Source organism: Xiphophorus maculatus, chromosome 2 (genome assembly GCF_002775205.1).
Source record: "Xiphophorus maculatus strain JP 163 A chromosome 2, X_maculatus-5.0-male, whole genome shotgun sequence".
Taxonomy (NCBI): domain Eukaryota; kingdom Metazoa; phylum Chordata; class Actinopteri; order Cyprinodontiformes; family Poeciliidae; genus Xiphophorus; species Xiphophorus maculatus.
Genome location: NC_036444.1, coordinates 19,650,107 through 19,671,818, shown reverse-complemented (window position 1 = coordinate 19,671,818; position 21,712 = coordinate 19,650,107). Strand labels below are relative to the sequence as shown.

General features: G+C 38.3%; 2 protein-coding genes across 6 annotated transcripts in view; one reads left to right on the top strand and one right to left on the bottom strand.

The window, feature by feature from the left end:
• Nucleotides 1-3,288: 3,288 nt before the first annotated feature.
• On the top strand, nt 3,289-5,793 carry LOC102221017 (C-C motif chemokine 3-like). Its single transcript, XM_005796260.2, has 3 exons — nt 3,289-3,378; nt 5,268-5,391; nt 5,466-5,793. The coding sequence occupies exons 1-3, from the start codon at nt 3,315-3,317 to the stop codon at nt 5,575-5,577; spliced, it is 300 nt and encodes a 99-aa protein (XP_005796317.1). The 5' UTR covers nt 3,289-3,314; the 3' UTR covers nt 5,578-5,793.
• A 513-nt stretch (nt 5,794-6,306) lies between these two features.
• The window catches only part of LOC102220404 (septin-7-like), a 38,261-nt gene continuing 22,855 nt past the window's right edge, over nt 6,307-21,712 (bottom strand). For 3 of the 5 annotated variants that reach the window (XM_023348852.1, XM_023348857.1, XM_023348863.1), the window contains 11 exons: nt 19,545-19,645; nt 19,335-19,469; nt 16,508-16,625; nt 15,872-15,964; nt 14,750-14,846; nt 13,480-13,491; nt 10,394-10,445; nt 9,345-9,470; nt 8,967-9,102; nt 8,553-8,698; nt 6,307-8,125 (listed from right to left, as the gene is read on the bottom strand). In XM_023348852.1, coding sequence (XP_023204620.1) covers nt 8,086-8,125; nt 8,553-8,698; nt 8,967-9,102; nt 9,345-9,470; nt 10,394-10,445; nt 13,480-13,491; nt 14,750-14,846; nt 15,872-15,964; nt 16,508-16,625; nt 19,335-19,469; nt 19,545-19,645 — 1,056 coding nt within the window. In that variant the 3' untranslated portion in view covers nt 6,307-8,085. The remainder of the gene's footprint in view (nt 8,126-8,552; nt 8,699-8,966; nt 9,103-9,344; nt 9,471-10,393; nt 10,446-13,479; nt 13,492-14,749; nt 14,847-15,871; nt 15,965-16,507; nt 16,626-19,334; nt 19,470-19,544; nt 19,646-21,712) is intronic. The other 2 variants (XM_005796258.2, XM_005796259.2) reach the window with 1 other exon arrangement.

Sequence of the window (21,712 nt, the reverse complement as noted above, 5' to 3'; positions counted from 1 at the left end):
CGATGTTAACATAAACTTTTTATCTCTTGTTTTATGATGCAAGATCTTTATTGAGATACTGGGGATTTTAGAGTGTCAATACACCTGAAAACGTTTTGTTCTCTCAGAGATGAACAAGAGATCTGCAGCGTTATTCTGCACAAACACACCGCAACTGTTTCCATATTGAGATAAAAATCAGTGAGGTTTCCCTGCACTGCGCTCGCTGCAGAAAATGGATCTTAACATTTGACCTTGTCCCACTTAAAGAGATCAACATCAGAAAAGCCATGGTTTGTTCCGATAGCATCGCAAGAAACTGCTGCGCTCTGATGCAGCCTGCAGGCCTTATCTTCACCAAAAATCACATCGGCTGCCCACTTTCAGAACAAGAGGTGGGTGAATCTAGGTCAAAGAAAAAATTTGATTTGACTTCTTTTGTTGAGTAATATTGTAGATGTTGAGATAAGACGAGAGCAGGTTGTGAAACCAAAGTTACGTTTTATTTAACTTCAACAAATCAGAAAATGTTTTAATGAATATAACTTTAATAAAACATAATCTGATTTCATGAACATAATCCATATTCCACATCTTAAATTAAATTTAAGTTTATATAAACAGAAAGGTACATGGAGAGACTGATATGTAAATGAAGGTCTAGCTGGGGTCAAAGATTGTATTCAGAGCATCGGTACTTTCCCACTGTCTTGGATTTTGGATGTTGTCAGAGCCTTAATGCCAGAGTGAAGCAAAGCGCAACTTATTACACAAGACAGAAAAACACCAGGACCCACTCCCACCATATGTTGATTATTTAGTTGTAGAGATGGTATGCTGTGTGTTATTTATAATCCAGCTTCACTGCTGTTTCTGTTGAATGTTAGTTTTTCTTTTGACCACGTCATCAGGATATAATCAGGACATATCTGAAGAAAATCATCTGGAGGATTCATTTTCAAATGATGTGTGACTGACAAATACCAGAGTAACTTATGGGGTACCACAAGGTTCTACACTGGGAACGCTGTGTAATATACTCATGAAGGATGCGTCATAAAATGAATAACATGTTGGGCCACCCTGAGCATCTCTTTCACGAGACTGTAACAACACGATAGATAATCTTCAATCAGAGGTGTCTTCAGAGCCGCTGCTTTACTGACAGGTACAGGAGATTCTTTGTGCCCACAGCCGTCAGCATCCACAATATCTTTAAAGAAACTTGGATACATTGAGTTTCAGAAAAAGTGAAATTTCCCCTTTGCTTAATAAAGTATTTCTGAACTGAAATGAATGGAAAGAAACATGATGCACACACTGTTACACTGTTGGCACTATTATCTTCTTTACAACTAATCATTTTTATGCTTAAAGGAATAATTTCCACCATCTATCTGTGTTTTCCACTTTTCTGAGATCAAGTCAGGGATTAAACTCCTGTCACCAGCAGGAATGTCCAGCTTCTTGTGGGGGATCCGTGTTCACATGGATGTGTCGTCCCTCCAACGAGTTCTGGGTCTGTTGAGGAGTCTCCCAGTGGGATATAACAGAAATCCCTCCAGGATCCAGGTGACCAGGGACCCTTTTGGTCAGGTGTCAAACCAGCTCCACTGAGCCTTTTCAGCACCTGTAGTGCCTGACTCAAATCTCTAAACTCTAAGTCAAAAGCCGAAGCTCATTTGAGTCACGATCCACATCTCAAGATACGAGTCGTTAAATTGAAAACTTAATTTCTTCACTCAGCTCCTTCTTCATCAAAACAACACTGCTGCAGAACTGACTCTGCTCCATTTTCATCATTAATAAACTAGAAACCAAGACTCTTCCACTTTGAGGCACAGACTGTATGGATCCATCAAAATTACATTTCAAACCAAACAAAAATGTAATATATAAGTATACTTTAAATTCAGTGACAATTTATCTCAGTCCAGTAAAACTAACAGGAAACTCGTTGAGTCTCATTTCTTTCAATTAAAATTCATTCTAATATTAGAGTCTGAAAACTGAAATCTGTGTCTGAAATTCTTCTTTTAAATCTCGAGCAGCAACCAAAAGTAAATACACAATCAGTGAGCAAACTGCTGTCTTTTTTTCCCCAGGATAACTCCCTCCCCCGTTTAAGATTAAAAACCTCTTTTTCAGGGGAGTCCTCACCAAAAGGCAGCAACAAATACAACACAGAAAAATAAACAAATAAAAGAAAATATGAAACTATAAAAAAAACGATGCATGTCATAGAATCAATTTGAAATGGCTTCTGCTGAAAACTGCTTTATGCCTGGTGTCAACAAAGCATCACATTCTGCTCAATAAAGGCCAGCAGATGTCTAACAGGGTCATTAATTAGACATGAAACAGCAATAAATAAATAAAATGTGACACTTTTCACGCTGTCCACGCACAATTAATGTCCAAATTGGCTCCTGTTGGTTTCTAGGATAGACTTCTTCTTTCCAAAATGAACAAGGCAGCATGAATATGGTTGGCCAAAATGAACCTGAATGAAGAACAAAACTACTGGAACAATGTTGTTTAAATAGACGAGCTCAAGATCACAGCAACAGTCAAGCAGGGTGTTGGAGGGGTGATGATGTGGGGTTTTATTCGACCTGGGCTTCTTGAAGTCATTGAACATGAACTCCGCGTGATGAGCCTCCTGGAGTCAAATGTAAAACTATTCGTCAACTGAAGCTTGGCTCAAAACGGATCATCAATAGAAACATAAACCCAGACAGGAGCAAACATGAAAAAAATACCAGTTAAGGTACTGGAGCGGCCCTGTCAAAGTCTCAACCTAATCGAAACCCAGAGGTGGAGAGAATGTTTGCAAATCTCAGTCGACTGAATGAAGCAACATTACGGGAGAGAAGAATCCTTAAGACCATAAGATAAAACACATTGCTTTATCTCTCAGTACCATTAATGGTACTAAAGTTGTTAAATTGTAGGGTGCTGCGGGATGAACTGACGGCCTTAAAACGCTTTCGCTGAAAAAGGCCGGGCTCACTTTGTGAAAAACGGACTCCGCTGTTCATTCTAGTGTGCTCAAAGGATTTACACGGTGGAAACAATCAGGAAAAAACATTATGTAACTCCACAGCACATGGAAATGCTGCGTACATTGGGTACCCAGGAAAAGGGTCACCACCAAACCCCCCGACTTCCTTTGGCCTGATTTCGAAGCAAAGTTCATCGACGGCAGGTGAATTCCAAAAAAAGTTCCCTTCAGCTCATGAATATGCAGATCTGAGCTCAATCAAGCTAATATAGGTCGAGGTTTCGAGGATAGATCATTTCAAACGTGCCGCCACCTTTGAAGAGAAGTAAACATGAAGACTCTCACCGTGGGACTGCTGCTGCTGCTGTGCGCCGTCTACTGCTGCAATGCAATGCGTAAGTCTGGCTCCCCTCTGCACCCCGACACACACAACAGCCAGCAAACGCTCACCGGTTTCTGCTGTTTTAGTTTTTTTATTGATTCAAAAATAATTTTAGTGTGAAAGATAACCAGAGCATAGACAAAATGCACATTTCAAAGGATGGTTAAATTTACGGAGAAATACTATACAAGCCAATCTGGTCATATGTGAAAATGTAATTGCCAATTACCTGCGTCTCTACTTATAAGTCCTTTGTAAATTTATTAGTATGTCTATGCTGCAGAGGACGTGTGGCGCCATCTCACCTGCAGATTTGTTTTAAAATCACAGTGAATTCTTTTTGAGTGCCAAGAACCTATATTATAACTCCAGACTTTGACTAGGCCACTCCAAAATCTTTATTTTGAGTCATTAATAGCTGGAGTTGCTTGGGCTCTTTGGATCATTGTTCTGAGTAATCCCAGTGCTTGATATCACTTTGATATCAGTGCTGGTCAAAGTGCATTGCTCTCTAAGAATCTAAGTAGAAAGGGTCACATCAGAGAAGCAGAATACTTTGATTAAGAAGTTGGTTTGGGGAGGAGGAAGTATATACAGAAGTGAAGAAATGAACTGATTGCACAGCTGAAAATGATCTCAAACGCTTTAAAATGGAACAAAAAAAAAAGAGAACGATAAGCTTTGGATGATGCTGAAGCAACTAGATGAAGCCAAGAAATTGCTAAGAAACATCAAATGTAAGTTTTACTGTTGCAAAAGATTATATGGCCTGGAGAACACGTTGACCTGAGGCAAGATGACAACATTTCTCAAGTGATTAAAGCAAGATTCTTTGTTTTGGGCCAAGCGATACAACACTGTATTCCAGTGGAATTACACTAACCGAAGCATAGTGGCTGTTGAATCACGGCTCTCTTGTTATGTCCTATTTTTATACCATGATCAATTTGAATCTGGGGTGCACATTAAATCGGCCCGCCGATAAATCAGGCAGTTTCCTTAATTTTGTGAAATCAGTGATCGGTCGATACTTCCATGTGAAGCCGGTCTTATCTACCCCGGCAAAAGTTTTACTTTGCCGTGAGAGAGGTTTAGTACACACCCATCCACCAGGTCAAGTCTGCACTTTTGTAGTTAACGATATTCACCCCACTGTTGCCAACTCAGCAACTTTCTTGCTATATTTAGCGACATTTCTGACAAAATCCTCTGTATCGGTCAAAATCGGAATTGGCAGGTCAGGTTATAGATCTGTAATTGGAAACTGCAATCAGTACAACCCTATTTTGCATTCGTCAAATCTTTGAAGATGTAATTCCCCCCCCCCTATGCTGAATAAGGAATGTTCTTAAAATGACTGATTCACTCCAAGTGAACCAGCATCAAATAGCCAACCGTTGGGCAACAATAAAGTTTAATGGGGGTTTGTTGCTAAAATCAAACATGCAGAGCCAAAACCAAGAAGTATTGTTGAGGAAACAGAAAGCTTCCCAAACGTTCACGGTTGTAATACCTGTTCAGAGGAAGATCCGGACACAAATACCGAAAAACAAATTTCACAGGAGACCTACATCTTCAAACATTTTCAAAACGCCCTATTTTACAATCTAGAAAAGTCACAAATGGCATGTAGGAATATATGTTCTTATCAAGAGTTCAAAAGTTAATGCAGTTTTCTAAAAAAAATATTTTAGATTAAAAATTACAACCTGAGAACGGTCTCCGTTTCCAGCCCATTGTGTCAAAATGTTGGTTTTAAGAGTTTTAGTGAGTAAATGTTTGCATCTGACTTGATTCTGACTTGAAGATATGTTTTACTCATGGCATAAATGATAAAAATGCGGTTACAGGAGGTCACGATTTATCTATCCTTGTAAACACATTTTTAAATTCTCTTTCCAGCTCAGGGACCAAATGCCTTGAAGCCCGGGAAGTGCTGCTTTCACTTCTTCACAGGCAGGATTCCCGTCGGCGAGATTCGGTCCATTGCCAAAACTCACGAGAACTGCTCCAAACGAGGATTTGTGTAAGTCTTTGCCTCACTGATAATCCAGGTTTATGCAAAGAGCTTTTGAGTAAAGCAGATTTATCCCTCTACAGGATCAACACCCCGCGAGGAGACTACTGTGTGGACATGAATCAGAAATGGGCCATCAAAGCTTTCCTGAAAACCCCGAAGCAAGTTGCCACGTCCGCTTCCCTTCCGGTCTAAACGGCATGAAGAACGTCTCTCTGCAGCGTCACAGCAAGGTTCAAAACTTTGTTCATCACCGAGGAAACAAAACAGCTGACAGATTCTGATTGTAATCTTACATATATCCTAATCATGTATTATTTTACTTTGTATGCAGCTTACACATAAATATATATTACAGTGCTACTTCTGATACTTTACTATTAAAGTTTTATTTCACAAGAATGAGACTTGATTCATTAATAAATTGCAGAACAGTGAAATGTTCTGAATTTAGTGAGGAAGCAAGTAAATTTTATTCATATAGCATTTTTATGGGTCAGAAACCACAGAGTGCTTTACAAAATATATTGAATAATAAAAAAAAAATCAGTTTTGTAGGAACAAAATTTACAATTTTGCATTATTGCATGAACCTCTGCAATAACCTTGATTTGGTAGATATGTAATGACTTTAGAAAGCTGATTTAAAAAAATTCTTTGCAAACAAAAATTATTAAATGTATGTTTTCCTCAGTCCTATTCACTTTTTAAAGTAAATTACTGGAATACAATGAGTTGATATTCTTTTTTACAGAAATGCACATGTGGACAGGTAGTTTGGGAAAATTCAAAACTAAATGTTTACAATAATTTGTTCATCTTTTCCAGAAAAAACCCCCACAAAATTTTACCTCACAGAAATTGCAATAAAAAGTTGGAAATGACTAAAATTCAGGTGTTTACAGAGAAAAACCCAGAAGCAGATGTTGTTAAAGCATAACTTTAATATTAACCATGTACAGTTAAGAGACAGAACACATGATAAACAAAGAGAAGAAACAGTATTTATATATAAAAAGAAAATATTACAAATAAAAAAATACAGCTAAACTGATGCATTTGGGTCAGTCGTTGAAGTTCCTTATGATCTCAGATTTGATGCAAAAATAATGAAAAAGGTCTTTAAGGGGACAGATGTATAGATGGGTGTTTTGCATATGGTTTATTAAGATTCGATGCAAAACAAAAAAGAATGAAATGGAAGAAAAACAAACAGAAGAGCGTCATGTATGCCGACAGATGCATATAGTTGATGCTTTATGTGCTGCAGGTTTGTCCCCTTATTGATAGACTCAAGACAAAATCAAAGACTTTATATTCAACTGTACATAGAGTATTTTTCTAACCATATGAAAATAAAACATTACAACTCTGAGGAAAAAAATGGATTTTAATCATATGAACTTTATTGTTTAATTCAAAAAGTGTTTTCTATTTGAAAAAAAAAGAAAAAAAAAAGAAGAAGACTTTGATTCATTGGGCAAGTCTCTTTAAATGGTCATAAAGATGAATTTTGTAATTTGGCCAAAATCCGGAGGTGAAGGTTTAAGGTCTATGACAACAACTGCCACACACATACACCACGATAGTAAAACATTTCCATTTACTGCGACAAGGAGAGATTTCACACCAATTTCGCTTTTGCATAACGTCTTAAACAGATGGAAGTAAAAATATATGCGAGCAGAAGAACGCGCCCGTCTTTGTTTTGTTTCAGGTGAACAAAAATCTCTACATTATTGAGTATGTGATAAAATAACACAGATCTGCCACCGCACAGTGAATCATGTCTAAACACCTCAACCTGCCAGAAGCCACAACATCACACCTGATTATCTATAGAAACTGGTTTTAATTTGAAATGTGTTGAGAAAAACGTAGCAGAAATTCATCATGCTGTTTTATTATGGGAAAAAAAATTTATACAAGTATGCAATCCTTAAATTTATGGATTTAAAAATGTGAAATTCATCATATAAAGAGAAAAACATTTTGATTTAAACTGGTTAACTGGACAAAAATGCTAAATACGAGAACATTATCATCTTTGCGTCTGTTAACAGAAAACATTTTCAACAAGAAAAAACAAGAATGGTTATTTGGGGGGAATCTTTTGCCAACATACGTTTTAAATCTCAGATACTGTTATAGAATCATATTTTCCTAGTTTTAGTTACTCTTTTCTTTGAAAGAAGTAAAATCCTGAGTCAGATGGAGATGTTGTAATAGCCGACGGCAGCTGAAGGTTAAACATCTTGGCTAACTAGTCTGTCTGCAGCTGGAGGAAGCACGTCCTGATGGAGCATTTCTCTGAGCTACATCTATCCGACCTCGCTGCAAGTCGCTCAGCGAGGGTTTAAGGTGTCAAATTCATAACAGTTAAAAGAAACCATTCGGTTATCTGCAGACCTATGAACAACTACATGTTTACAAATGGCTATGCATGGTCCCTGCCACGTGTCAACTCTGAGGAAGTCCCCTCTTTGTCTAGAAATACAGGAAAATAGAAAAGCACAAACATGCATTCCTCATGAGATCCAGATGCGCCGCAGAGACGAGTCTGCTTGTGTGTCGTGTGATATGAGGAGGTTGAAGCTGATTTCTGACTGAGTGTGAGGGTCTCAGGCCCACATGACACGAAGACTTCAGAGGAGATGGAGAGGAAGAAGAGTTTGAAACCAAACCGGGAGGTCGACTTGGGCTTTAAAAGATTTTTCCTTTCTTCTTGTTCTTCTCCATTGTCCTGAGAGAGAAATAATTAAATTATGTTACAAACAGAAAAAAATACATTTATACCTAAAGATGTGACTATTTTAAGTAATGAAAGACATTTAGAAGGGAAAAAAGCACAATTTATGAAGAATTACATAAAAAATTTGTGTAGAATATTCTTTTAATGCCTATAAGCGGTATTTGTAAATAAGCAGGACAATAAAATTCATGTTCAAATAAACTCTCTGATGTTTCATTAAACTGTGTTTACCTTTCACATGTGGACTCCATTTCCAATGAAAAATAAGACTAAATAACGTTTGGATAAATGTGAGTCAAATTCTTTAAAAGGTCACCAGGGAGTCACTTGTTTGTCTTAAACAGAGGATCAAATCCCACAATGTTTGGCTCTTTTTGGAAGAACAGAAGGACCAACATGACATCTAGGTGTTACTGACTTGGAGGCGTCCAGTTTCTGCTGCTCCAGGATTCTTTGCTGAGCTTCCCAGTTGGCCTTCTCGTCCTCAAACACTCGCCTCTTCTCTTCCAGCTCTTTGTACTGCGCCTCCAGGTTCCTCTTCATCTGCTCGTGGCGTCTCTCCAGCTTTGGATTAAAAATAGCAGTGTCACTTTGACACTCTAAATTAAGCTAAATTAAGTTTAATTCTAGATGCCATCACAGAAAGGTTGAAAATGGGAGCTGATGAGAATTAGCAAGAATGATGTAGTTTTTAGTATTTAGAGATTAACATTTCATTGTTATCCTCATTTCCATGCCTCTTTTTAATTTGTTTCATAATAATGTTTATTAATTAAAATAAGTTCCTGCTGATTTTAAACTTTTGTTTCTTCAGTATCAGCAGCACACCGACCTCAGCCTCTGAATCCTTCAGCTTCTGCTTCTTCTCCTTAACCTTCATTTCAAAGACCTGCTCCATCTCTGCCTCCATCTTCTTCATCTTCATCACGTGCTCCCTGCGCTCCTCCTCCATCTGAGCCAGAGGACTTCTGTGGATCATGGAAATAAAGAAAAGATTAAAGTAGTCGCAGAGCAGGACCCTGGCTTCACTCTGTCTCATTTGGTTTCCATCAGCAGAAACTGATCCGACCCTCCTGATGTGCCCGACTCTATAAATCACAAACATTAAGTTACTATCACCCATAACAAGCAGAATTTCAGTGTTTTTATATGTGCAGAGATATTTAGTCATTTCTCCTTTCAAGTGTAATTTTGAACACTGAGGTCTTACTTTGTGAGTTGTCCCTTGGCCTTTGAGGTGTCCACCCCGTTACAGGTGACGGCGGCCAGTTTCTTACTGCGATAGTTCTCATAGTGGACGTTGTTGGTGACGTCCTTCAGGTCCTGCATGTGGGTCCTTTGGAAGGACAGAAAGGCAATAAACAGACATGAACGTCTCCCAAATCCATCAGAATATATAAGGATTTCTCAAACATGCATGAAAGAATCAAAGGGAATAATGTTATAACATGATAAAAAGTAAAAAAAAATAAAAGTTACATTTTACATGATACTTCATGATGCGTCATCTACAAGGATTTAGATAGTAGATATAAAAACATAAAATATATATATATATATATATATATATATATAAAATTACATTGTAATATTACATATTACAATCTAAAATAAAAACCCCATTGTGGACATGATTAAAGGTTTCTTTTAAATTTAATTGTAATAAAAAAAATACAGAAATTAGTGCAAAATTTGCATTTTAATAATAAAATGTTTAGTTTTTACGACATTTCTTTTGATATCTTCAAAGTGTTTTTAATGTGATTTATATCTTTCCCCTCATTCTGAATTGTCCCGTTTGAAATTTGCTAAGCAAAAACTTTCCTTTAAGAATGACTGTGAATATAAATGCATTTTCCATCAATGTAAAGAAATAGATAATTTATCACAAACCTTTTTTTTTTGGTCATTTATATAAAACTGAAGCTCTTTATAGGGCTAAATACTACTAATTTAAAATAAATAATGCACAAAATTCTGACAAATCGAATCGTTCTACTTAATTTAATAAATGTATGAAAACCGAAAAATCCCACATTTTCTTTTCTGTAAATGCCTCAGAAAATAAGGCATTTGATCTGATTTATGTTTTGGAAAAATGTGTATAATCTTAATTCCCACTTTTTCTACCAGACTCGGGACTCTATTAATGAACCTGCAGCACTTTCCTTTATCCATCTGTTGGACTAAAACAAAGCGATCACACTCAGAGCCAGCAGGACAAACTTAAAAGTGCTGAAGTAAAGCTTTGTTTCTCACCGGATCAGCATGTTGCGCAGCACCGTGAAGTCGCAGTGCTCTCCATTCTCCACTGAAACAAAGAGGAAAACGCAGCAGCAGTGAGAGACACAAACATCTGAACATTGATGCCTCCCATCAAATCCATCTTCAGTGCCTCTCAGAGGAAACTCAGGCAGAAACATGGATATCTAACAGCTTCTGCAGTGGATTTCCAGTCGTCTGGGATTGGTTTGCTCTCCAAACAGACCGAGACCAACATGATGTGCAGGATGTTAATTACAGTAGCTAGAGCATGGATTGAGTAACGTTACAATAAAACAGAGATATTAAAATGGAAATAGTTATAAAACTAACAGAAGACAACGTGTTCATTCATTCAGCGGTTCTAGAGGAAGGGGTCTACATTCAACGAGGTCTGTTCAGGTGGCACCAGTGTTTAAAGTGTGAGTAGTATCAGTTGTAGTAACACGTTTACAGAAAACAAAGGGCAGAAGGATTACAGACCGTGATCAGACAGGATGGTTTCATCTAGAGTTTTTAATTCATATTTTAAAGCATCAGCATACATGCTGCAGCTTCCTCCCACAATCATAATGCCTGAAATGATTCCTGAGAAGAAAAACAAAAGTCTTACAGTAAATTTTATTGTTTGAATGGTTCCATTAAAATTAGCCTAGTTTCAGGACTATTTAAGTTTCTAAATGAAAGTCTTCTCACAGAAGAAGCCCAGAGCAAAACACTCAGAAAGTCAATAAGCCTCTGAGGGTGTCTGTATGTGCACTGCTGCCACCTACAGGACAACCTGAGAACAAACCTCTGCTTAATCGGACCATTCCAGTTTTGCTCCTAATCATTAATGATAAATTGGTAAATCTGCTGGACTCCAGACAAAACAGACCGAACAATGCCAAACCCGCAGCAACCAGCAATTTTATATATATATATATATATATCTCTTAACTGACCCACTTCACATCTACATTACATTGCATTGGTTTATCAGACAAAATACCAGTACATTGTATTGAACTTTGTGATTATTTTACAAAAAAAAGGTGAAAATTACTTCTTTAGGGCACTACATGTAAAAAACAACCAAACATCAAGACTAACACTGGAACCAGTTTGAACTAATCTGGCATTTGATACAAAAATGTAACTTTAGCATGTTTTTAGTTTTGTTTACGTAGGAAAAGAAAAGCGTCCCATCCGATCACAGTTCTCTACTGGACTAACAGATGCAACACAAACAGAGGTGTTGTGGGTGAAACAACAGCAAACACAGCTGCTCACACGTCACGGTTCAGTTAGATGGTTTATACTGAGACAAAGACGACAGGGTTATAAGGTCAGACGGGATTCTGGAAAAGGACTGCAGATAGACTACTGCTCAGGTTGAACACGGTGGATCTCCAAGCCTCCTCTTCATTCAGAACGTTGCTCCTTCTAGTTTAGCCTCCAACCAACTCAGCAGCACATCATCACCAGTGGGGGTGTGGGGGGGAGGAGGACACCTTACCATTGATGAAACTTAAGCTGACGTTGCCCTTGGCCTTCCAAACCAGCCATTGACCTCCTGTCTCTTCTAGAGGAGGGAGCTCTGACGAAGGGGAGGGGTACGGTTTTTGAGTTACTGTGTGCGCCCAGCGAGGGGCTAAATCTGGGTCTGGAGCTGCTGGGATTGGTGCGGCTCACATGTGGCCCAAAACTGGCCAGCATTTGGCCCAGATTCAGCCCGGTTCAAACACCAAAACCTGCATGTGACCAAACTGACTGGCTAAGGAGCACAGGTCTCTGTAGGGGGGAGTGGTGGTTGGACGGGGGTGTTTTAAGAGGTTCTGTGCATGACCAGCAGGGGGTGCAAGCCTCAGTAAGGGACCAGGAAGAGGAGCTATGTGGGGGGCTGAAGGTCAAAGAAAAAAAAAAGTTTCAACTATGAAAATAAAGATCTTACTTATTAATAAATGACAGAAAACACCTGATTGCTGCTACTGCTTGGTTGTCTGATAAAAGTTTTTTTAAAAGTTAACCAATCAGAATACAGTTCCAAATGAATCAGGTATTTTCAGTGTTTTTCTATACTAGACTGGGTTCACTTAGGCTGTGATGATGAACTGCATTAGTTAAATGAAAAAAAGAGGACAGCCTTTTATTTAATACATGCAGAACTACATTTGAGCAGGACGCCTTTCCACCAAGTTAAAGCTCCAACATTCAAACTCTGTGAATGCTAACGAGTGAACATTTATGACAAGCCACGTTACCTTATTTTCCTAAATGAGCTGCTACATGGCCTGCTAGTACACCAGCATACCCTCAGTTACTCATGAAACTATAAGCAATGTGTTAGTGCATGTTGGATTCCAGTCCTTGATCCAAAGATACAGCAGGGCCTTCTCACCATCCTCCCTCTGCACCATTCAGCTCAGCCTGCGGCGTCACAAGCTGAGCTGCAGGGTGAATCGGGGCTCACGTTTAAGAGCGATGGCGATGTGTTTAAACGCCCTGGGAGCAAAGAAGGAAACCGTAACGTTAGGGTGACGTTTCTGTTGCAGATGGGGATTCAGCACCAAACAGCCTCTAGTTCTCTCCATGACTATTTACAGCATCAGACCTGGGAATAAACCTCATCTCCGGGCAGATCTAAGACTTTTACTGCTTAAAAATGATTTTTCAGCTCTTTTTCAAGCAGACAGTTTGCACACTGTGTTAGCAAGCAGCATCAGAAAAAGCACTTTGCAGGATCTTGTAATATGTCAAAAAGATGGAAGCAAGTTGCTGGGAGAACTAAGACTATTGAGCTAGCTCATTCACACCGATCTGAAAGGCAAATGTAATCTAAATTCATCTAGATAAGTTTATGTCAGAGATTACACATAATTAATTTACTGAAGTGTGAAGGAGACTTTTAGTCTATAGCCCAAGTCTGATTCGAGCATTGGTTGGACCATCAGCCTGATGATGTGACAGCAAAGCAAATGAAAAGTGGAGGGAAAGGAGGGATGGGCAGATTCTGACAGGAGGGAGGTGGGAGTTTACATCAAGGCAAGAGGTGTGGGGGTAAAATGTGAGGATGAAATAAAGTGAAAGATGGTTTTGTTTACCAAAAATGCCCTCTGTCAGTCATGGAATAGAGTAGACAAAGAACAAAAAAAAAGGAAAAAAAGAGAGAAAAGAAAGAATGAAACAGTGAAAGACTGATACATGGTCAACCACAAAGTAACAAAAAATTGATTTCACTTTATTTTCTTAAGAATAAACACAGAGTACCGACTTTCTGAAACATCAACGACAAAAAGGAAAAGAGGAACAGTTCATAGTAGCTGATGGTGAGGATGTGTGATATACCAGAGGACTCCGGGTCTTTTCTCCTTTTCCAGAATCCCTATCAGGATCAACTCTACCAAACAAGTGTGTACACCGGTGCAGAAGGGAAGGGAGGTGGGAAATAACTAACCGGATAACCTCTCACTTGTCAAAATTCAATGCTATACACATCAAATCTGTGGTTAAGCTGATAGCTCAGGCTAAAAATGATTCATAAACACAGCAATGGTTAAAGAGGAAATCAAAGAGTGATGGAGATGAGCTCAGTCCAGGGAGTTTTGGTTTTATTTGGTTTGATTTACGATTAACACACATTTTCTTGACTTGGTAAATCAATTTCTTTTTCTTCGTAATATAGTTTGATTAGTTTGATTGGACATAAAGAGCCACAATGCCTATGGTCCCCTCTGGGGATTTAGCTTTTTGCCAATTCCAATTAGACTGAATGGTTTAAAAACAAATCAGGTGTTTACATCACAAAGTTATACAACTATACTAAACTTACTCTGACAGTACTAGGACTGTAGGTGAAGTAGGTAAATTAATTTTGAAGAATAGCTTCAAACTGTCCTATAATTATGTCGCTGAATATGGACTCTATATGTACTTGTAAACAATCCTTTAAGCAATCATAGCAGCTCTAAATAAGGTTTGGCTGATCAACATTTTGACAAGTTAATGCATTACCCGGTAATAAACACAGAGTGAATACAAAGGGTCACTGTGGAGAACATGCATCGTGTGCCATTCTTTCTGGAAAAATCATGCCTCATCCATCCGAACAGAAAGTACAGCCTGTGAGATACTTCTCAAACACTTCCATCTTTAAACAGCGACATGTTTGAGCCTCTTTCTGGCACGACCCCTGCCTGACAGAGTGCAGTGAGAGTTCACACAGAACCAAATTAGAAACTTTACAGAAACTTAAAACACTACGTGGGTTTCTCATCCGTTTGGTTAAGCTAAACACTGCTTCTAGTCGCCTGTGTCGTTTACAAACTCAGAGCCTTTTTGCTCTCTTCCAGACCTGGCCTGGAGTGAACCTACCTTCTGCCACGCCCCATGGGTACTGGCGACCTCTGACCTTCTTGCCGTTCACCTCTACAACCACATTGCTGCCAACCACAGCCAAAGGCATCTTTTCCTAAAAGGAGAGAACGAAAAACAGCAACATACAAACAAACAAGAAAAAGTTGATTTCAGAATTTACAATCTTGCAAGGTTACTTGGATTTGGATACAGTGAAAGCTCATCAAACACATTTGAACATAATCTTTTCTGGATGAGGATGATGGCAACACCAAGTAGAAAACACAGCCTGTTGTATGCTGGCCTGCACCCAATGAAGGCTCCACATGTTCCACAATTTGAAGTGCAGATGGGAGTGATTACAGCCTGTTTTGTTCTCTATTTAGTGATATTGTAAGTCAACTGGTCAAACAGGTGGGTGTTCCTTCATTAATATTTTACTACTCTATGTTTCTAGTAAAGTAATCATAATGCATATGACTAATGTAGTTTCACATTGAAATGATTTTGAGTGTTGTGTGTTTTCACAAATGTGACCTAAAGGTTCTGTTTTGCACTATAAAAATATTTCTATGGTATTTTATGTGATGGGAGCAGTAATAGTACCATAAATCTAGAATATGTCCTGACCTTATATGATACTGGAACAAAATCAGGAGACTACAAGAAGAGAAGGTGTTTGAATCTTTATATTGAAGAAACGTTGGGAGCTGCAAATGCCAATAAAACGTGTTAGATCTTTAGCAACCAAAGAGCTCAAAACCTATATTTTAAACCACTATTATTCATGATTGGCTAAAAGGAGTGGGAGTCACTTGTATGTTGTTAATAAATATCTGCACATAATAATGTAAAAACAGTCCACCACAGTTTTAACCAGGGCCTGTGTATGTTAGGATTAAACACTTCAATCATTCAAGAAGGAACACAGCTTGGGTTGATAATCATGTGATAGTAAGACAGTAGTCTAATTAGTTTTGGACTAATTTTTGCATCAACAACTCATCTCACAAAAATTTAAACCTATTTTGTTACTTACTGAACTCTTTACATGTTTGTGTCACCATGGTGCTTCTAAATTTAAAAAGTTGTATCAGAAGTCGCAGTGATATGTAATAATGACCTGATAATAACAATTACCTTGATCTTTCGGATGAGCTTGTTGTCCTCGTCGTCCTCAGTGTCGGGGAACTCATAAATCTTTATTTTGTGCTCCTGAATCTCTTTCATGATCTGAAATTGAGTGAGCGACTCAGAATCAAAGATATGAGACCCAAAGACATGAAATGCAGTACAAAGCTTAAACTGGTTAAAAGTCAGAATAAAGACAATTTTGACATTTTCAGGAAAAATTTGTGATTTATTAGAAAACGTTTCCTTGAGACATAAATAATTTGACTTCATTTTCCTCTGACTTATAGAGGTCAATAAAGGGCATCTAGTCGGTTTTTTTGTTGAAGAATTTTTTAAGGCATATTTTTTAAAACCAGGATCTTAAGCCAAACACACACACACACCCACACACACCTTTGAGCAGTCTTATAAACAAGCAGACTATTAAGCATAAGTCGCAACCTGTCCAACACAACCATCGAGCTGTGAATTTTAAAAATAAAAAGAAGTAATCAATATGAAACTGTTCAAAGACATTCCCCATTTTCTAATGATATGACAAAAATATTAAGCTCGAGTTGTTTTGCAACAGCATAAATATTTTTTGGACTTAAATTGTGGTAAATGATGTTTAATACCAAATAATATATCACAAATACAAACCTGCTTTTTAAACAGCTGACACTCCTCGGGGGTCAGTGTGTCTGCTTTTGCAATAAGAGGAATGACGTTGACTTTGTCGTGGAGCCTCTTCATGAATTCAATATCCAGAGGCTTTAAACTGAAGTGGAGAAAAAAAAAAAACAGGAAAGTATTAAAGTCAAAGGGAGATAATTCACATACCGACCTTCATTCATTCAAATGTGTCAGAATGTGTACGCAAGTTTATCTCCCTGTACTAAGTTATATTTACTGAGTTTTATTTATTAATTAACTGTGAAGATTTATAGGCAGAGCAGTAAAAGGCATTTCAACTGGTCAAATCTCTGACTGGCCTGTACAGTGAGAATACATGGCACCTATAATAAACTACTAAATATTACTAAATATTCTATGACTCAACTATGAGTGACTAATTATTACCCTCTGCACAGAACATTAAATACCACAGTATGATGACAAACATATGAAGTTCAAGGAGGTTCTTTGAATGTAACCAAAGCAGTGATGATTTTCTGGAACTATCCTGTTAATATGCAATATTATTACCAATGTGTAGTAATTGGTAATATTCTGTTAATTTAGTCTGTCAAGGCATGTCTTTGGTCCAAAAAATCTAAAACTGAATTCAAAAGGATTGCAAGATGACACTGAGTAGCGCAGGTGGTGGGCAGATGAGGGTTTTGGTGACACTGGGATGTTTCAGCGATAGCTCGAGGATGAGTGCTTCAGAGGAAACAGCTCTGCACATGCAAATGTGTGACATCATTCTTCACAATTTTCTATTTATTTTTTTTATATATAAAATGTCAACATAAAGCTTTATTTTTTTACAGGCTTTTTTTGTCTAATTTGATTTGTTGCTATGCAGGTTGATGAACCAATAGAAACATACTTCTAATATGTGACTGGTACATACTTCTCTTTGACAAGTGTGACAATAATAGAGTACTAAAACGTTTATACAAAAAAAATGCTTCTGCAGAAGCCCTTTAAAGGGCAGTTGGAGCAGAACGAGCTCCAAATGAGAATCAGCTCTGTGGTCTGTCTCTGGAGCTCGAGTCTGAAGATTCAGGCTCAATTAAATGCTGAGCTGCCACATTCATCAGTGAACTTTACTTGGGGTCAGCAGCGCTGTCAGGTTGTGTTACTCACAGTAAAAATAAATCCACATTAATAAATCTAAACCTTTCTACTCATTGCACCACTTTGCAAAGAAGTTGCAGTGCAGTGGGTCTCCAGCAGAGGGCCACAGAGTACAGAAAGTTAGACCAAAACAAAAGAAAAGAACAAACAAGCCGTCTGTCCCTGCAGGGTCTTCACTACTGAATGTCAAATAAGTCTTCTGCTTAGTTGTGTCGCCTGACACAATGAACTCAGAGAGCTGGTGTAGGAAGGCAAATATGTGCTCCATTACAGTGAAAACAATTGTATATGATTAAATAGGCAGTAAACAGTGGAGTCTGTATGGATGCAGTTATTTCTATTTACGCAATTAAACAATGCCTGATTTGTGTGTGTATTCAACTGTGGAAGCTCGTGCAAAAATAGCTATAATAGACAAGATGTGTGCAGCAGACAAAAAGAAGACGATAAAGTTTGTGTCCTGCTGTTCCAAAAGCGATTTGAGTATAAGCAGCTCCAGATAAAACAGGAGTCAGGTTGTCTGTGCTCAGACTTAATGGAGACAAGATATTGAGTGTTCAAGAATTTCTGTGAATTAGAACACATAAATTAGCTGAAAACACTGGCAGTGATTTAAGAAACCATCAATAAAACCCATTTCAGCCAGAGAAAATTTCATCCGCTGATGGAACTTTTTTGGAAATCCACCCATTGGAAGACGATCGAGCCTGGAAACGTGCCTGGAGCTCACCTCTAAAACAAGATTTATACGTTTTCAAATTTTACAGCTTTCTGTGAATTGAGGAAGGAGCGGCTCTGGAGTGCGTTTCAGCTGTTCAGCGGACAAGATTTAAAAGGGGAAAGGCGGTTGCTTTGAAACTGCACTTTTGTTGACGTCTCTGAAGTTACAGTCAAAGACATTTAGAGGGTATGTTGAAAAAATTTACCTGATTATTTACAATTTTGTCAGTCTGTGCAACATATGAACATATATCTAGGACAGAAAGATAGCTACTTGTGTGCATTTCTACAGTTTTTCAAATGCAGGAGTTATTTTGCATGCCCTCTCATAATCCCATTGTTAAAAGCTCTGCACAAACTGGGTAATTTAAGCAGTAATGCATGGTCTATTTGCTCTGCATTATTGCTGAGCAAATAGAACATAGCTGACCATAGCTGAGTTAATCTACATGTTGAAAAATTCTGCCAGTTTAACAGACAGGAACATTATGACACACTGTGGCTGCTGCCATTCAAATATTTACATATTAATGCAAATTACACACTTGGCAGGAGATTAAACTCCAGAGATTTATTCACACTCCAGGGATCATTCAAATCCCAGCTCCTTAAAGTGGATAGATGGATTTAAAGTTGTACAAATCCACAGCTGCACACACACACACAGGTTTCAAGACGACAGAAGAAGGCGTTTGTCTGCCTTTGTGAGCATCTATGACTCTCCATTCTAATTGGCTGATTCAGTGATGGTGAGTGGATCTTTTCTGAGCATGTGCAGAACTAGGTTATATAACCTTTGTGGGTCAAATCTTGGCTGACTGCCTCATCATCTGTAACACAAGGACGTGCAAACATTCCCTACATCCGTCCGTACGTTGGTGTCCAGACAAACATGGTGGCCATATTGAAATCATTTCCTCCAAATAAAAGTCTCAGATCAGCTCATATTTCATGCTGTACTCACCCATGTCCAGAAGGCGCTATGAAATACAGGCAGCAGTGAACTCTGTTATCCGGCATGGATCTACGGTTCACCCTCGACTCGGCGTTCAGGAAGTCCTCAAACTTGCTGTCGATATAATTTATGACGGGCTGCCAGCTGGTGAGATGGAGGAAAGAGATCAGAGAGGAATACTGGAAAAGGTGAAAACATGCGATTATAGGCATTTCGTACCAATTGCTGTTGTCCACCGCATCTCCAAAACCTGGCGTGTCCACGATGGTTAGTGTCAGCTGGACACCGCCTTCCTTGATCAAAACTTTAGATTGCTCTACCTAAAACATACAAACACACACTTGTGAATAAATGTGACTGCACTGACAATAATCTACAGACTTCCTACCACCCTATCTTGGGGTTACAGACAGTCAACAGCAAGGAAAACTGGTTTATTTGGTCATGTACCAGTGTTGGTGATATAGGGCAGGATAGTGGGGAGTTTAACTGAAGCAGAAGTGAAGTCAGTGGTGTCGCCGTTTCTTTTATAAGGTGTCGAAGGGTAAGTTAAATATAAATTACATAACATTGGTTGATATACGTTATAGGCCAAAACAATAATTTTAAATCAAAATCAGATATTGGACAAAATTATCTTATTGGGGCATTCCCAATGAATACTGAACTGGGAGTAGACAGTGGTCCTATGTGCATAATTCAATGAAAAGGTGGAAGGAGAGACGAAAAGATGGATGAGGAAGAACACGGATGGAGGGTCGGCCAAAAAAATGAGTTAAACGATGGATGGGAAGGAAAGACCATTTAGACATGGATAGAAAATCTGGAAATGCAACTATTTTTCCATAGTATTCCAGACTTTGTAAACACTTAAATAAAATTCTCTACTTTTCCAGACAGCATAGGAACATTGATGGCATGCATATTTATTTGAAGGATGTGTATTCATGAGCTAACAGTATTTTGAGGATTTGGAGTCAATCAACAATGACCTTTTGAGAGGTGAGAAATATTGTTGTCTGTTCTGTAAAACAAAATTAAAGGCAGTTTCCATTTCACCTCCCTCCATTCCCAAATTCATAAATCAATGCCAAGTTTATTCACGATGACACATATTCAAGTTATTTTCTCTAATTAATACCAGTTAGCAGCATGTGAAGGCAACTTTGTTTGGATTTTGTTCTGTTTAGACATGTGTTTCATAGCAGACATTCTGGACATGGACTCTCACAGCTGGAAATGAGAAGAGTGGAGAAGTGTTAGTCCAGAGAGCCGAGGAGAGAGCCATCCAAAAACTACAGTTTGGAAACTTGCCATCCTGTTCACAGCCAGTTTAGAAAGGCAGAAGTCTGGCTGACTCATTTTTACTTAAAATCTGAATCATGTTTATTCAACTGTATCCAAACTGATGACAATGAAAAACGATGTGTAAGAAACTCTTCAACATGCTGATGCATTTCCTAAATCTGAAAACTAACTGATGAATTCCCAGGCCACCTTTCTAAGTAAGCAACCAGTTTGGGAAATAGGTTGAAATTTTTGCAGACAATTTGCATTCTCGCATACACTTCTGTGGAAGATTCGCAGAGGGAAAGAAACAGAGCTGACTCCAGAGGAGAGCAGTCTGGATGCTGGATTTATACGTTATACACTTCCACATAAAACAGTAACCACCTGGATTTAATAAAGGATATATGTAAGAGTCTCCCATTGGACAGTTACGGCATGGATTATTATGTTTCTCCTAGCAATGAGTTTTTAACCACAACTCCTGCTCACCAATGGATTGGTCACCCAAGTGTCCAAACTTTAACCCTATTAATAGGTGGAATGTGCTGTTGAAGAATTTGTGCTGCAATCTGCCTCTCATGTCTTCTCAACAAGACACTACTGAAAAATAAATGAAATGGATGGAAATAAATTATATTTCAGAGATCTATTGCCTCAATGACAGTGTAATCAAAGCAAAAGGCGGTCCAGTTAAGTAATAGGGTGTGTTATTTTTTTGGGATAGGCAGAGAAACAGGTGGGCAATGATTGATCTCCAAAGGCATTTTTTCCTATTAGATTTTAATAAAAGTGCACAGTTACATTATGACTAGTATGCAATAGTGACCTTATTTAGTTTAAGTGAAATTGTAAAAACTGGCACGATTAACTTCATTATTAGCTTTATTGTGTCATAATACACTCAAGTCAGAAAAAGTAAAAAACCAATTAAGTAAACTGGTATTAGAAAATGGATTGATTCTTGCAAGTGGCCTAAGGTTGAAACAGAAAGCTGCTCCTCAGTCACACAGATTCTTTGTTGCTTTTTGCTGCCTTGCATACTTTCACAGGCCCATCTGGTTATTTTCAGATCACCCTTTAAACTTGAACTACGGCCT

Excerpts from the sequence above, each read along its gene's own strand:
- LOC102221017 (XM_005796260.2), top strand. The coding sequence starts at position 3,315 with ATGAAGACTCTCACCGTGGGACTGCTGCTGCTGCTGTGCGCCGTCTAC. Across the intron at positions 3,379-5,267 it reads CTACTGCTGCAATGCAATGC|CTCAGGGACCAAATGCCTTG; the intron begins GTAAGTCTGGCT and ends TTCTCTTTCCAG. Across the intron at positions 5,392-5,465 it reads TGCTCCAAACGAGGATTTGT|GATCAACACCCCGCGAGGAG; the intron begins GTAAGTCTTTGC and ends ATCCCTCTACAG.